The 18,137-nt window shown below is 36.9% G+C and overlaps 1 protein-coding gene across 1 annotated transcript; it reads right to left on the bottom strand.

Annotated features, from left to right (window-relative positions):
* Positions 1–655: 655 nt before the first annotated feature.
* Positions 656–17,984, bottom strand: rnmt (RNA (guanine-7-) methyltransferase). The gene is made up of 11 exons (XM_084422505.1): positions 17,594–17,984; positions 17,063–17,220; positions 13,583–13,721; positions 13,324–13,446; positions 12,835–12,950; positions 12,537–12,718; positions 6,594–6,758; positions 6,210–6,327; positions 3,303–3,404; positions 3,177–3,210; positions 656–1,433 (listed from the first exon to the last, which is right to left on the bottom strand). The coding sequence occupies exons 1-11, from the start codon at positions 17,610–17,612 to the stop codon at positions 1,396–1,398; spliced, it is 1,194 nt and encodes a 397-aa protein (XP_084278631.1). The 5' UTR covers positions 17,613–17,984; the 3' UTR covers positions 656–1,395.
* Between the last annotated feature and the right edge of the window lie 153 nt (positions 17,985–18,137).

Genomic DNA, 18,137 nt, shown 5'->3' with positions numbered 1-18,137 from the left:
AGGCTTAATTTATTTGGTCAAAATAATAAAGATGGTGATACTGTGAAATATTACAATTTAAAATAAAAAAATAGAATGAACCATCAAAAATCATTCTAATATGCTGATTTGGTGCTCAAGAAACATTTATTAATAATGCTGAATTATTTTTGTGGAATCTGGAAAAAAATTTTTTTTTGAAGATTCTTTGAATTTATTTGAAAGAAAAGAATCTGTATGTAAAGACATTTTACTGTCACTTTTGATCAATTTACTGCATCCTTGCTGAGTAAAAGTATACATTTTCTTTTTTTTTTTAATAGAGGATCACAATTTCCTTTGATAAATAACTTTTTTCAACATTAATAAGAAATGTTTCTTGAGCACCAAATCAGCATATTAGAATGAAGGATCATGTGACTCTGAAGACTAAAGTAATGGCTACAGAAAATTCTGTTTTGCCATCAAAGGAATACATTATTTTAAAGTGTATTCAAATTGTAATTTTCTAATATTTTGTACCATTTTACAATTTCAGAAAACTTTGAAATTGAAGCTCTTATAATATTGTTTAATGATAATGTAATTTCCTGCAATGACCATTAGATTCTTGTAATGTTAGAGTGTATACAGCAAGTGTATTGTACCTTGAAAATAATCTTAATAGACACAGGGATACAATTTATGTAATTCAAGGTTTAATATTCCTATACCAGGTTTTCATTCCCTGACAAACTGCAGGACTAACAACACTCTACATACTGAAATCAGAAGGGTAAAGACAGAAATAAACGTATTTTCTGGTATTCAAATACATTTGGAGAGAAACACATTGTGCCATCATTACTAAAATGACAAGTAAAAAAAAAAAATCCAGATTTTATGGATTAAAGTTGAAGTTCTGTCTTAAATTGGACGAACTCCTCCCTCAGAAAACAGCCGAGTCATACATTAAACATGATATCAATTAAAACTTTACAGTTTTAACTTCACATACTATTCTTGAAAAATGGACAGCTTTGTTTTGTTTGGTAAAAAAAAACCTACTCAAGACAGAGTTCAGTCAAGCTTGAAGGGAAGGGTAGACCACAATTCAAGTAAAACCCAAAGGGACTGCATGACTATAAGATCTACAGGGTTAGTACATTGCTTGACTTGAAGAAAAAGGGTAGCGGGTGAAAAGGTTACAGACAAACAGAAATACAGTATCAAACAGAATATTGATCATTTGCATTGTATTCACTTCCTTACACAAGCTCAAAACACACAAACACTCACGAAAGAAAAGCTTCGTTTGTATAAAAATATTTGATAGTTTGCAGAATGGACACGCTCAGCAGGCTTTTGGAAACCGAATGAATGACAATGAGATTCCACTCATCCAGATACATCAGCTCGATGGTGAATCCCTCAGACTCATGACATTTTCTCAAACACATACACCAGGTATATGCCTAAAAAAAAAAAAGAAAGAGGAAGGAGTGTTGTTTGTCAAGGTTAAGGATGAGACATCATGGTAATCACATGCAAAATGTACTAAAATATCACTTATTTTGAAATAGATTAAGACCAGAAATATACTCTATGGAAGTACACAAATGTGAAAGTGAATGCTGATGATACTTCTTTGTGGACTAATCATAAAACAATGCACACATCCCACCTCTCCTAAAATGCCCGGGAGCCTCTCGCATATTGATAGCGGCTCCCTGACGCCCACAAATTATATACAATTTCCCGGAAATGGAGCGAGCAAGAAAGCCTGGTTCCACCTGGTATTAAGATGCGTTTCACATTCCAGCACCAGATCGCCTATTATTTAACACGGACCACTTGCGTTCGGATTTTGTGGAGACCCACGCCTCCTTTCTTTTGTCACACTCAACTACACATTCACTTTCAAAAACCCTTGTTAGGCGGCTTACGTGGATGAATCTAATAGTAATATATATATAATAAATCTCATTTCAATTGGATCACCCAAAATTAATGTTGATACCAGGTGTAAACCAGAGTTACCTTCAATTGTGAATAAATAAAATCTCAATATTTTTATTTAAGTAAACTAATATTTACACTAAATACAACATAAAAAAAAAAAAATCTAAATACATATACCCAAGCATTTAACTAAATATTTCTCCATAAATAACAAAAAATTATGCACACAAACTTGAATTAAATCTTTTTAAAATATTTAATAAAATAAATCAAACTTTTCAAAGCTACACTACCCTTCAAAAGTTTAGGGTCAAAAAGATTTGTTAATGCTTTTGAAAGAGGTCTCTTCTGCTCACAGAGGCTGCATTTATTTGATATAAAAACAGTAATATTGTGAAATATTATTCAAATTGTAAATGACTGTTTGCTATCTTAATATTTTTAAAAAGTAATTTCTTCCTGTGATTTTTTTCATCCTCATTCATCCAGTCTTCAGTGTCACTTGATCCTTCAGAAATCATTCTAATATGCTAATTTGCAATATTAAATACGTTTGTGCAGCTTCATATTTTTTCTTATAAACTGTGATAAACAAATCTGGATTAGTTGATGAAAAAAATACTTTGTATAAATGTAAATGTGTTAACTGTCACTTTTCATTCATTCCTTGCTTATAAAAAAAGTATTCCGTTTTTTTCAAACTTTTGAATGTTAGCGTACATAGAAACAGAGAGGACCGTTAGGAGAGTGTGTGTCATGAAATATTATAAACATACATTTTTGATATATACTATAGTACTGAACGCAAACCACATTCATATCCATATCCATCTTATATGTGGTGCTTCAAGGAAGGTACTAGCATGACATTACTTTTGTGGAAGATGCAAGTAAGCTCTTCAAAGTTAATAATTTTTTCTTTGATGGCCAAACCAATATGCTGTACTTCAGTAGGAGGAAAATATTAACTACTTTATCTTTAGAAGAAAAGAGTTTTCACAGCGGGGGTCTTTAATTGCTTGGCTTATATGCGGGCAGAGCTTTCAATACAAATGAGACTTCACGCATGTCATGCTTATGAATACGAAGATCAAACAAGCCAATCATGACTTCTGTATTAATATCTTACATCTTTTTGTCATGTTTTGTGAAATCGGAAAAACCTTAGAGACAACATCTGAGATGTTTCAGAAAATTAAAGCATCTTTCTATATCAAAAGACACCCGTGTTTAACAGGAAGAACATCACCACGTACTTGTAGCCTCCCACTCAGACTTGCTCAAGGTTCCCTGTGGAGAACACAACACAATTAACACAAAGATACAAACATTTTTTTCTCTGTGTTTTTTAAAAAAAAGAAAAAAAACACATTAAGGCTCACCAGTGGATGTCTAACAGCAGGATTCGCAGCTATTCTCTTGGCATGGTCATATTCCCCTGGACTGTCGGACGCCAGTCGGCCCCTCTCATCCGGAGGGTATTGCTATGACAACAAGATGACACAAAACAGTTTGAAAGATAAGGTGATAGTGTTATCTGTAGATAATGATGCCTATAGAACCATAAGTACAACAGTTTCTACTGTTCTGGGTGACTGCAAGAGAGGCAACTCCAAAGTGTGTATGATGTTCTGGTACATAGATATGGCTGCTATACATTTGCTAGGGTGCTGTACATGGTTGCTATGGTGTCTGTACACCTTTACCATGGTGATATTTTCAGTCGCCTGTCTATGATATATATATATATAATTTTTTTTTAAAGCCAACTTCTATGTCTCTATGATCTTGTAGAGCTGAGATTTGACATTCACGTTGGTGTACAGTTGCTAGGATACACTATGTATCTAGGGCGTGGCTATACAGTTCAACGAATGATATGTAAACTGCTTGCCTGTCAAGTCAATACAGCCCACCCCAATATATCCCTATATAGTGTTATGGTGCTGAGATATGCCAGTTCATTTTACTATACTGTTGCTAGGGGCACGGCTAAGACATTTTTACGTCACTACTTACTGGCTGGTTGCTAGTCTGTCTGAATCAAATGAGCCAAACCCCAAATCTCTACGAGATTCTATATTCTTTGCCGGTGTTAAGTCTATAGGATTTCTCACCCAATTTATAGTCCACCAGGTGAAAATTTTATGTCTCATCGTTTAGAACAGTAATAGCAGTATTCAAGCCAGACAATTTGATACCTTATACATGACAAAATGTGCGTGATATGCCATAATTTTTACAGAAGAAAAGGAAGAGGTCTGGCTGACAGTGAAAAGAGTAAAAAAAAAAAAAAAAAAAAAAAACAGTTTCATCAGTTTCTTTTTCTAAGCCAGTTCAAGGGCCCATTCTCCGTATGTGGATTACTCAGTTATCTGGATTTTACGGTTGACAATTTGACATGATCTAGGATTGTTAGGATAGATTCTTTGAAGCTCATCCTGGAATTCCTGTCAAAGCAACAAGCCTGTCAGCTCAAACCTGCTCAGGATCAGACGTATATCACATAAACAAGATTTGACTGTTTTTAAAGGTGAAAGTCTGTCTCAGCCATTGCTACTTTCTTACAAGAAATAAGCTGGTAACTTTACTTAAGGCCTTTACCTATAATGCATTATAAATGTATCCATAATGCATTAATTTGAATGGTGACAGCTATTATATGGGTGGCCTGAAGCAGTGCACAACCTACAAAATGTATGTATGCTGTCTGATGTGCCATTAGAAATGTTATTGACCCTTATGAAGCATAATCTACTTCACGAGTAAAATGAAATGAATTGCTCATTTAAAACATGCTACTCTTGACACTGAGAAAAATAAAAGTGTAAAGCTTTTAGTTCATATACTAGAAATGTGAATTTAAATAATCGGGAATCGTGTAACAAACATTTAGGCAACACATTTCATTTATATATTAAAACTTGTCATTTTTCCTGCTTGGCTGTTTTCTTTTTTAATTATTTGATGTCATTATGTTGATGTCTTGATACCAGCCAATCACTGCATTGCTGATCATTGCTTTGAGGGTCGATATATCTGCCCTCTCAATGGACACAAGAACACTAAGTAATATCAAACTTAATCCAGATATTTTAATCAAATCTGCAAATTTGTTTAAAGAACCAAATTAGCCAGAGATCAATAATCACAATTAGAAGATATGGAATCTGTTAAATTATCACAGATGTATAAAGCGAGGTACAAAGAACGGAACCATGGAGCAGATATATTCACATTGCCACTGGCATGCTAATCTGATTACAGCAGATTGTGAGGGGGATTTCTCACAGGCAAAAGAGGTTTGAAGTGTGTTAAATATGCTCAATTTGTGATCATTTGCAGTTATAACAACTGCATTTGATTGAGGATGTGCGCTTGTGTGGACGCAGTCAAACTCACTGAAGACATCAGTCATACACAGGAAAAATGCATGGACACACAAATAACTAAAATAGTTATTTTCTAAACAAATTTAATTAATTCGACATCACTTCAGAGTCATGAAAAAGTATGTCATCAAAAGTGTTCTACTTGGACATTCTCATTCTGAGAAACTGCTTATAAAAAGTAAAAAAAATTATTATAATTTTACATATCTTTCTTATTTGACACGCAATAACTCATGAAAGAAATAAGGTAGAAGGAAAAAAATGTTGGGGGTGATGTTCCCCTACATGAGAGTTGCATCTGGACAGCATTTGGAACCACGGAAGCTTTTTGTTTAACCCTTGACACTCCCTAATGGGCATTTTTAAAATTCTTCCTTCATGAGGAATATCTTGTGAATGATGCAATGGATTATGTTGATTTTGGACTCATTTCAATAGGGAGCATTCACTGTATGTAATGATGTGCCATTTTCTACGATCTTGTGCATATTTCATGAAGTTATGAGCGAAAGGCCACGTGAAATCTATGTTTTCAGTTAGCGCCAGTGGAGTTTTGTGTGTCGTAACTCTGTTAAGAGTTGAAAAATGTATGTGTATGTAGGCTTAAAGGGTTAAAATATCAAGACTAGAAAGAGAAAGGCAATTATAGCACACAATGTATTGGTGAGCATCAGCTCGCATGTGTACTGTGACTGGTAAGGACAGATCATATTCTGAGAAACCTGATTTCACTGACTCACTGACAGTGACAAAATGTGTAGTTACGATGTTTTGCAATAATCAATAAAAACATCAGAATCAGATCAAATTGTTAAGAGACTAAAGAATGAATAGATAAAATAATCGATCAACAGATTCATCAATTATGAAAAGCCAGTGACAGTCCGGCACACATACCTCCAGCGCCTGCATCCACTGCATCAGGACCTTGTTCTTCTCATCTTTAACTTTCTCCTCAAAGAATTCATTGAAGGTTTTCTTGTAAACCAGGCGCATGTTGTACTTCTTTGCCATTCTGGACAGAAAAAAATAAGTAAATTAATGCAATTATTAAAAAGACTATCATCATTGATGATATTTCTTCCATAACACAAAAATTACAGTTGAATAATATGTTTGTATATGAATTTTCTAGAAGCAGAAACACACTTAGAAATCAAGACTATCTCTGACACTACAGCACACATTTATGAAGCTGTTGCACCCTCTGCTGGCACATCAGGAAAGTAACTATCATGTTGATGCGATGTGTTTTGAGATGAGATGAGATGAGATACTTACTCCTCAAACAGGGGGAAATACACCAGAAACTCTGGGACATTGACAACCCCCTCCAGGTTAAAGTCATACTGACAGCCGAACAGAGGGTATTCCCCTTTCTTCTGGAAGGTCACACTGAACACTTCATTTCCAAAGCTGTTGGAGTCTGACTCCTCCAAGCGCTTCCTATTTAAAAACAATCAGTTTGAAAGTTTTGGTTATGAATAAATTACTGTTTTGTTCTGCTTTAGAACATAGCTAACATGTGTGAGGTTTAATACTTGAATAAATTGCAATATCAGTTATGTGGTTTAATATTGCAATTTTGGTGTTTTTAATTTGACCGTAATGACAAAGATATTTTGCACACATCTCTGATTTAAACATCAGTAGCGAAAATGCAGATTGTGTTGGATAGTTTGATTCATTTCTATAAGTTCAAGCCGTCCATTTCAATGAATCAGTTTAAAACAGACTGAATGATTTGTTTGCATCAAAATGCTAAAAATAAAGTTCTGTAGGCTTTAAAACATTTGAGTAAAGAATATATGTAGGTCAATAATACTAAGGATTGTCATGTTGCTGTATAGAAATAAATTATTAAATATGAATAATAAATTGTAAATATTTAATATAGTTTTTGTTAACTATTTCGTACTAGTGTACAATTACACTTACTGTTCAAAAGTTTGGGGTCAGTAAGATTTTAAAACAATAATAATAATAATAATAATAATAATAATACTTTTATTCAGAAAGGATGCATTAAATTGATGCAGTAAAGACATTTATAATGTTAAAAGATTCTCACCGTTTCTACAAAAACATTAAAGGTATTGCGGAGGATTTTCTTTTTCCGGGTGGATCATCAAGACTATTGGTCCTCCTAGTTGTCAATCATTCTGGTGATATGTTTACGTAAGGCCGTCGTACGTGCTCGTCCCTAGGTAGTTTTCGCTTTCTGCGCATGCGCACTTTCGGGTGTATCTGTGTGGTGAGCTAACGTTACGGTTTCAGCCATTCATTGAAGCTCGCCCGTTCTCACCGGGTTTTTTCAAAATGTCTGAGGGTCGCAAGAGAAAAAATGTCTACGAATTGTATGACAAGAAGAGAAAGGCCTCTGAAGAAAGAAACAAGACCAGAGTGTTTTTGGGAGAATATTTCACACGCTGGCGTGCGCTAAAAGCACAGGTTGGGCTTCCCACTGATGCCTCAGTCGCGAAGTTTCTACTCGACAGGTAAAGTTTGGCATGCTATTTGGAGAAATCCATTTAAAATCACTGCTAGTAAAAGTTAATGTAAGCTATGATTAGCGATGCTAGCCCTGGCACAAGTCACGCACCGCGGAGACACGGTAAATATCTCAATTTGTCTCAAGTAATTATGACCAAATGGTAAAAGGTATCACGCTGAAATGTTCTAAAACCTTGTGTGTTCATTTAATTCCAATGTGTTCACATAGTATTTATTACACAAATGCAACAAGCTACTTCTCCATTGCAGATCATGTCTTGAGTCCTCACTCAATCGATCAGTATAATAAGTAAATAAAACACGGAAGGGCATTTGATATTTTGTCTTGCATGAATGTTTTTGAGTTAGAGTGTTTTTGGGAGAATATTTCACATGCTGGCGTGTGCTAAAAGCACAGGTTGGGCTTCCCACTGATGCCTCAGTCGCAAAGTTTCTACTTGACAGGTAAAGGAAAGTAGGCTTGTATGAGCCATGCCAACAGCAACTTGTAAACAGAGCGTGCACGAGGAGAACTAGGCTCGTGCATGCTCTCTCGTGCACGCGTTTAATAGGCGTTCCCTCTCGGGAGCAGGTAGAGTGTTGCGCATGTGCATTTTTTCAAAAAGTGGAGAGGGCGGTTCTTTTCTAAAATTCGGGAAAATCCTCCGCTATACCTTTAAGCAGACACACAACCGTTTTCAACATTGCTAATAATAAATGTTTCTTGAGCAGCAAATCAGCATAATTGGAATAATTTCTGACATTTTCAGTAATGATGCTGAAAATTCAGCTTTGGCATCATAGGAATAAATGAATTTAAAATGTATTAATACAGAAAAGTTAATAATTTTTCAAAATTTTACAGTATTTTTGTTCAAGTTTTGTTTTGTTGCCTTGACAATTTTTCATAAAAAAAAAAATCTTACCAACCTAAAATGTTTCAGCAGTAGTGTAAATATGGAAGCAGATGATAGGGATGCACCGATAAGAAAATTTTGGTCGATACTAATAACCGATTACTCTTTATATGTGAAAGCCAATAATAGATATATTGGCAGATAAATATAAAAGAATCACCATTAAAATCCATGTCCCAAAGCACTTAAACAAATCAAATTTATGCAGTAGTAGCCTAGTTTGAACTAGGGCTGTTGGAACGAATTCCGAAATTCGAATATAATTCGAATATTAAAAAAATCAATACTATTTGAATGCTGAAGTTCCTATTCGAACAGGGGCGGATCTACAGGGGGGCAAGGGGGGGCAGGTGCCCCCCCACTCTAGAGCCTTGCCCCCCCAGCTGCCCCCCTAACTTTGATTATCCAAAAACTGTACCTTTAAAAACAACCCGCCACTATGTCCAATACATTTACCAAAAGTGAACAATTTCATTTTTAATTTTAAATGTATTATTCGCCCCTCCCCCTGCCCCTCAAATACTTAGCTACGTCCCTGATTCAAACGTGCAGAGCGGCGTTCGCTCAGTCTGGCTCACACACACAGCAAGTCTGCTGCGGTGCGGTGGCTGTGCAACCCGACTGGAGAGACTGAGCTGCCCCAGAGCCTCTGAAGGTGAAGTGAGTTTCCCCAGGTGTAGTTTAAACACACGTTTAACTTAAAGTTACATTTGTAATTAATGTATTGTATGCTAAAGACGATTCAGCATCAGCAAAAACAGCGAGTCTATTACGTTAGCCAAAATCAGCGGTCAAATTGCTCCCTCGTGATAGGTAAGAGCACTCTTCCCTTTGATTAGCCTATTTTTTTATTTTTAGTAAAGACAAGAACAGCTTAATAAAAAATCTAAAATATTGTGGGGCGGCGCTAGGGCTGGGCTAAGGGGGCTTAAGCCCCGAATGTTTTTAGTAAAGCCCCGAATATTTTTTTTAAATTGCCTTTCTCAGAGCAAAACAATTAATCAGAAAAACAAATGTGAATAAGATTACAGCGGCCTCGATTACCTAATCATGAACAGTGCAGTTTTATATATATTTTTCCCTTTGCAAGGTACGACGTGCTTTTGCAGCGTTGAGCATTGTAGCCAATCACAGACATGTCTGTTGAACACATCGGCCAATATGTGTCGCTGTGCTGAAGATGTGTTTTGCGCGAGCTCACCGAGTTCACGTTCGCAAACCTGTCATTATTATTGGCAATAAACTTAAGATGCAATCATGCAAATAAGAGATTCACTTGATATTCTTGATGTTACTCTGATGCACTACATTACGCAACGCTCTGTTTGTTGTTAGGAAGACTAAAGTTCAGCGGTCTAGCTCATCAATGTCAAAATGATTAAAGACGTAAACGAATGCTTGGTAAAATGTAAGAAGATAAACATTTAATATTCAACTGTTTTACAATATGTTCAACTACCGACAGTATCCGGTGACGCAAATTATTGTAATTATAAGTTTTTAATTATAATAAGAACTTGAGTATTGTCCGCTGTTTTATACTTCTAGTCCACTGCATCTTGGACACAATTATTGTACTTTTTTTATATTTTCATTTTGCTTTTTATACTTTTACTTTTTAAAAGATGCACAGTTTTGTTTTGTTTGAACACTGGGCTTATTCCTGTTGTGAATTAAAAACCTTTGTAGTGTGTAAGGGCATGATTAAACAATAACTACTGTAGTTTAAAAGTGTTTTTGTGTTTGTTTCTCTCCGACATTTATATATAGGGATTCCCATGTATTGTCTACCCCTGCCACCCTGCCAAGACCTCTTGCCCCCCCTTTGCCCCCCCCCATGTAAAATTTTCTAGATCCGCCACTGTATTCGAATATTGCTTTTTTATGTATATATATTTTTTTTAATGCAATCTTGCCTTTCTCGCCGCCTTGGCACACACATGTGAAAATTAAATGCTTTTGTTTCGTCTGATAAACAATAAAGTTTTTGAATCGTAACACAATTGTGCACGTTATCCACGCTGTATCATCATAACAACTGTCAAAAGTCGCGGAGAGGAATGTCTCCACGGTAACGGAGATCAACAATTTGATTCTCAGTCCACATTACAACGTGAAAACGGCGTCTTCAAATATATCCACTTTGGAGTGCGTTTTCATTAATAAAAACGCCGTCTCATTGTGGACGGAAGGCCAAAACGGAGAGGAAAATATACGGTTTTTTTTTTATGACAACTTACAACCTGACAAGCTAGGCGATCTGTCCGAGGAACCGCCGCTAAAACAGGCAAGAATTACTTATGTTCTGCCTCTCTCTCTCTCCTCATCACGGGGCTCAACTGCTACCAGCTGTCCGCACAGACAAACTGACGGTTTATCTGTGAAGATATGAGACCGATCAACATCACGCATTGGCGATCCATAAGACTGTGTAATGTCGTAAATATTAATAATAGGATGAATTTGAGCATTTAATATTCGAATATTATTCGAATATTAAATAAAATAAGGAATGGAATTCGAATAGTATTATAGAGGAAGATTGACAGCACTAGTTTGAACCAGTGCAAATTTAAAAATTTATTTTACACACTAAACATCTAAAATTAATATTACTGTTTCAAATAACAGCACTGCTGTTTGAGCTGCACACGCAGAAGCTAAAAGCTGAATGAACACACGTAAACTGAAGCGCTTTCTTTGCGAGCTAATTGACTCAACGAAATACTGTACATCCTATATGAGATGAATCAGATATTTATACAACATAATCATAATATTACAACTTATTCCTGCACAAAATGACGGGAATGCACAAGTGAACTTGAACTAAGTCATGTGCTAGTCAGAATGTGCAACTCCTGTTGTGGATGCGCTCTTCCCGTTACAACGCCCTGCAACTAGGGTGACCAGACGTCCCGAAATCTAAACTGTTGTCCCGAATCCCGAATCTGGCCCTAATTGTCCCGAAAATTATCCTAAAGCAAAATCTTGAGTAGTTATTGTCTGATAAACATTAAAAACTGTCTGCGGAGGTTGAGTCGTCCTGCAACCAGCCCCCGCCGACTGCTCATTGGCTGCAGAATCTTTTTTGTTTCTTTTATTGAAGTTCTAAAAAAAGACAGGAGTGCTGGAAACAGTGAAAACCTCTGTGAAATATGCTGACGTCGGGCCTATTGTTTCTATTCATTTTTCGAATTAATCTATATGCACAAAGACAATACGACCTTTTTGTCCCCTTTTTGTTTTAAGCCTTGATGAAGAGAGCGCAAGTTGCTGCAGCCTCGGAGGACAGTGATGCACGCGTAAAGGAGTGATTGATTGTTCGCGGCACTGTGTACAAAAAAATACTTAACTACACAATTATTTCGTTATTTTCGTTTAAGCTTATTAGCGTTAGGCTATACTGAAAGGTCTGATTTACCTTACAACAGTCATTGGTTTTTTTCTTTTCACAATGACATTTGAGGTCATGATGTTGTTTTTTTGTGGCAGACTAAAGACTAATGACAGACTGTTGATCTTTGAATAAAAATATGTTTGGTTCAGGTTTGAAATTCACTATCTTTTATTATAGGCTACGCAGTCTAATATCATAGAAACCCCCCATCCCGTCACCCCAGACCGCAGAACCCCTCAGCCAATCTCATCTGGTCACCCTACCTGCAACACAGCAACTAAATCCAAATAATTCACAATGTTTCAATTCAAACCTAATATACACATCACAATTAGCCCAGCCCTACAACACATTGTGCATTTAAACCGTAATAGATATAAATATCATAGTAAGAGTGTGTGTGTGAGAGCTTACACCAGTTCATATGCATCTGGAGTTGTTCCGATGAAGAATCCTCCAGGCCGGAGTCTCTCACAGGCGTTTCTCAGCATGGTGTCAGCCTGCTGCTCGCTCTCAAAGGAATAATGATACACAAACTGACAGCTGCACAAGTCGAACTGCATCTCAGGGTCTCGCAACTTCTCCGACAGCAGCTCCTGAGAAAGACAGAGAGTATGTGACCCTGTACCATCGGGTACTGAATGATGACTTTCATGTTTCTCCTTTTTGACAATGAACAGAGTCCCTCTAAAAAATGAAACACGGCTCGTACCCTGCTGCAGTCTGCGGTGATGAACTCGGCAGAGTACGTGCGGTCGTTTGGGTGACCCCTCCGTCTGATGTCATTATAGCGCTGCTGACACTGCTCAATGGACACAGCAGCGATATCTGTGACGTGCAAACATAAAACAGAAGTAAGTGTGATTCCCAATATGAAGACATTTTTAAAAAAGGATGCAGTTTATACATTTACGAGCAAGTTAGGCCCTGTTTACACCTGCTGTTAACATCAGGAATTCTGGAGGGACTGAAATGTCATTGCAACATGTTATTTACTATTAGCAAACCACTAACATGCAATAATTGTGATAAAAGGTCTTTAAACTTTGTTGGTTAGGTACGGCTTTACCATTTCGAAAAGCAAAAAAAAAAAAAGCCCTAGTTTTTATTTTATGGCTCACTGAGAAATCTTAATAATGGTGTAAACAGGACCATATAACTTCACAGACACTGGAAAGTATGAAGAGGATTGTGTAGTTACCTGCACAGACCAGTTTATCAATGCGTCCTTTCTTCCATTTGAGAAGATCCCCACCTTTGCCACAGCCCAGATCCAGCACGGTTATATCTCTCCGTCTTTGCCTCACCTTATCCAAGAACTCCCCTGAGGAGACCAACACACAGACCTCGGAACAGTTAATAATTCTCATCCCTGACTCACCAAACCACAAACAAACATGCCACTATATGGTACCAATACCGTGGCATGAGAGATAAAAGTAAGCCTGTGCTCTTCTCACCAATAAGAACGCTCTTCAACCAGTTGTTGAAGTTACGCATGTGGACTATCCTGCTTTTATTACGCTCTGCCAGGCCACACTCCTGAAGTTTGTTGTAATGTGTGGCCACTTTTTGACTGTGTAATGATTCCTCTGTGACCTGCAAAACATAAAGCATGTACTGAACTGAGCAGGGGAGATCAGTTGGCACACTGAGACGTTATTATTACCAGCACTTTTTCTCAGTAACTAGATTCAGAGTTGAATGACCAGTTGCTTGTTTTCTTTTCTTAATTTGAAAACTTGGTTTTATTGTATTGACATGTTTTATTATTTGTGGATAATTGTGAGTTTTATTTGTGATAATTTGCCATGTTTTCTAAATTTAGGCTGGCACTTTAAAATCTGGCAAGGGACAACAGATGAAAATGAGCCTGTTGGGTAAACTCTGGCTTATATACAGTGTCTGACTGACTGTTGATTGATGAGCCCTGTCCCTATCAAATAAATCAATATTTGTTTCTATCAAACAATGGTTTAATATTTTGCATGTTACATTTTCTATTGTTGATGTTTGTAACACTATACTTTATGTTATATTGCCTTGGCATTAAATAACAGAAAACTAGTTAAAGGTGCATTGCGCGAGAGTCTGAGTTTTCGCAGAACTACGCCCCCTCTGGCGGCAAGCGAAACTGCAACCAGAGGTGTGCACGCTCACGGACCACACGCACACGCACGCTTGCACGAGCTCGAGCTGGTCATAACCCAAGGAGCATCAGCCGCACAAATCTTTTGTTTACAATCATAATGTCTTCAGAGGTAATAAAGTTTTAAATCTGCAAGTAATTTAAAATATGTGAAAGGAAAGGCAATTGAGTAAATAACACACTTATGTGTGAGGGAAAAAATGGGGGTAAGTTAGTAGAAAACTTCGTTTTTTATTCCCATCTATCTCCATGTTGAACTGTGTTATGTGTTTACTGTATCCACTTATGACTATTATTATGGAAACACGTTCATTGAACAATATAAGTTATAACTTTGTAAAAACTCAAAATTGTAATCATGATACCATACCATACACAGTCGGTCAACAAAGTACACCCAAATGTCTCAAGGTAATAAACAATCAAGTGGCACTATGACGTTACCATAAAAGCCAAACAGGCTAATCCGCCGAAGATTTGCGGGGGTTTAGCCTGTTTTATTGATCAGCTAAGTAGCATATTCCAATAGCAATACATCGTAATTAAGCAGTAATTTGCTCAAAATTTGTGTCTAAGTATCTAACTTATATATCAGCATTTTATATCACAATCATTCTGAACCTGATCACTGACAATGGTAAGTTAGTAAAACCTATTCCGATTGTACATTTATCTAGCTTACGCTAAAGCATTACACATTTTATGGATCGTCATTTATTGTCATTATTGGCCGTATCAGACATTAGAGAATGGGATATATCTTACCTTTTTATCAAGAAAAAAGCCAACTGAGGATCCCGTTTGAGCCCTAGAGCAGACCGGAGATCTCTCCATTTGTTGAAAGCCTTCCCTATGTTTACTCTCGTCTTACCCCGACGCCTGTCTGACTCCAATTTGGACCTTTTGGTTGCACTAGACAAAAGTTCTCTTTTTTTTTTATCTTACGTGGAGTTTGCGTTGGTGTTTGAAATGAACTACAAGCCGGTCTCTTAGAATCCATTTTCTACGGAGAATGGCGGCGTCGGCGCATACACAAACCTGCCAGACATATGAGCGTGCCGTGAACGCGCATGACGTCACGCCCAGTCTCAGATTCCGACCCGAATCCCTCTTATTTATTTTACTGTACAGGATTATAGAGGCAATCGCAGTGATCAGAGAAGGGCTCAGTCAGCCCATCAGGCAATTGTTTAAGCATGTATGGGTTAGAAAACGGGTATTTTTAACATGAAAAGTTGCGCAATGCACCTTTAACGCTGCTGTTTGAGCGTTTCTAATACAATGGCTGAGGGAGTGACGGCAAATGACATCTTCTTCTGACTGATGTAATCAATCGCTCTATATTTTTATCTTCTTTTGTAAAATCATAAAAACGCTATTGTGGATTTTTTTCTTTTGTTATTGGAGCAAATGGGGAGTGCAAAAATGATAATTGTTGTAATTTCCATTCACAGCCATAAAAGTTTACCGAACTATGATGACTTCTGCTTCTGAGGACATTTGGAAAGGGTCCATTTAACATTTTATACATTTCATGCATTTTAAATACATATATGTTGTGGAAATAATAATAATAATTATTAACCTTAGTCAGGGTGATCATATTGAATTTTATGAAGATTACATTAGTCTGTGATTAACAGTACCTGTCAAGACTTTGGAAACATTACACTTTTTTTAATGTTTTTAAACAAAGCCTCTTAAAGGGATAGTTCACTTTGAAATTAATTTTTGATATGTTTTAGCTTACCTCAAGGGCATCCAAGATGTAGGTGTCTTTGTTTCCGCAGTAGTTTCAATTTTGATATTTTTAGGTCAAACCGTTCTTGTCTGTCAGTCATATAATGCAGGTCGATGGTCACTGTCTCAAAACACAAGCACAGAGTCCAAATTAAAACAATTCCCCATCGTCCAAATGAAACAATTCCCCATCATAAGTACACATTGATGGCCTAAGACACGAAACGAGCGGTTTGTGTGAGAAAACGAACAGTATTTATATCGTTGTTATCTCTTGAAAACAGCACACGTCCAAATGATCTGACGGCGCGGGCGGGTATAGATATATACATAGATGTCGCCTTGGCTACTGCAGTTCATTGGAACGAAACCGTAGCCAAGGCGACATCTATGTATATATCTATACCCGCCCGCGCCGTCAGATCATTTGGACGCGGCTGTTTTCAAGAGATAACAACGATATAAATACTGTTCGTTTTCTCACACAAACCGCTCGTTTCGTGTCTTAGGCCATCAATGTGTACTTATGATGGGGAATTGTTTCATTTGGACGTGGGGAATTGTTTTAATTTGGACTCTGTGCTTGTGTTTTGAGCCAGTGACCATAGACCTGCATTATCTGACTGAGAGACAAGAACGGTTTGACCTAAAAATATCAAAATTGAAACTACTGCGGAAACAAAGACACCTACATCTTGGATGCCTTGAGGTAAGCTAAAACATATCAAAAATTAATTTCAAAGTGAACTATCCCTTTAAATTTCAGAACTTACAACTGTTTTATGGAGTTCTTGTCTTATAGTTTAGTTTTATTAAGAAACAACTGAAGGACTTGCAAGTTGTTAAACAACAGTAAAATCTATTTAAACATATTGTACTTCAGTCCCTGGCTCGTTTTTATTCGGTCAAAAAAAAAAATCCTTCTTGACAATTTTAATAAACAGTAAATATCCAGAGAAAATTGCCTGGACTAGCCCCAGTCTTTAGCTTATAAAGAGTCAACTTACATTATATAGAAATATACATGTCAATTATGATGGTGCGAGCTTACCAGCTTCTTCCTGGGAGAGTGATCTTCATACCCTTCATCACCGTCCCTGTGTCTCTTCAGTGAGGATGATGATGATGAAGTCTGGGAGCCATCTAAAGATCTTATGCTGTCCTGATCGTCCTTTGGATCAGCATATTTACTGTCCGCCTCAAACAATCCTGTGCATAGAAAAGCACAGCATTAGTATTTATGTTATGAATGTGCATTCGCCTTTTAAAAATAGTAATGGACCACAGGGGAAAAAAACATAAGTCATGATTTCAATTATTTAAAATGAAAGCAATGCGTATATATGAAGTTTACGTAGATAGACTAATATAAACGTAAAATTGTAGTGCGACAGTGTCGCGTTCATTACAACAGCTCATGTCAAGCGTCCGTCTCGGCACGTGTTTCATCTGCAAACACTGATTGAGTCTAGTCGAATTTAAAATGAGACAAACATAAATCATATCAAGAGTTTGTGTGCTCAACGCCATGATTGTGTAACACACAGATCACTGAAGACTGAAACAATGTTGCTGCACTCACTTGAGTTTTGCGCCATCATGTATCCAACAAACAGCGCACTTCCCGATCTTCACTGCAGTATTATATGAGAAAACCAGCGCAGCGCCGCCTAAAGGACTGGCGTCGACAACAGCAGTCGAAATGCTTCAAGTAACGTTAGCTAGCCTACTTACTTCTGACTAATCACTCACTGCGCAGCGGCAGCACTGCATACTGCCAACTTGGAATACTGTTTTAGTACTAGTTAATGGAAGTTAATTATTCTAAACATAACTTAAGTGTAACACCATTCTAAATAGATATAGACAGATAAAGACAGTACATACATGGTATAAATTTAGAACAGGAAGAAATATTTTGTTCTCTTTAAATAAATTACGTATTTGTTCCCCACATACACATACATATCACCGCATTTTAACGTATTTTCATTTATTTTGTATTAAAACACGTCCATAAGCACGTGTAAAGACTAATCATTCGCGACGTTGCCGTGCATTCTGGGAAATGTAGTTTCAGAGAGAAACATTGCTCCATGGAGAAAAGCTCCACAGCACGACTGTAC

This window comes from Rutilus rutilus, assembly GCF_951802725.1.
Source record: "Rutilus rutilus genome assembly, chromosome: 11".
Classification (NCBI taxonomy): Eukaryota; Metazoa; Chordata; class Actinopteri; order Cypriniformes; family Leuciscidae; genus Rutilus; species Rutilus rutilus.
This window is presented reverse-complemented; position numbering and strand designations above follow the sequence as displayed.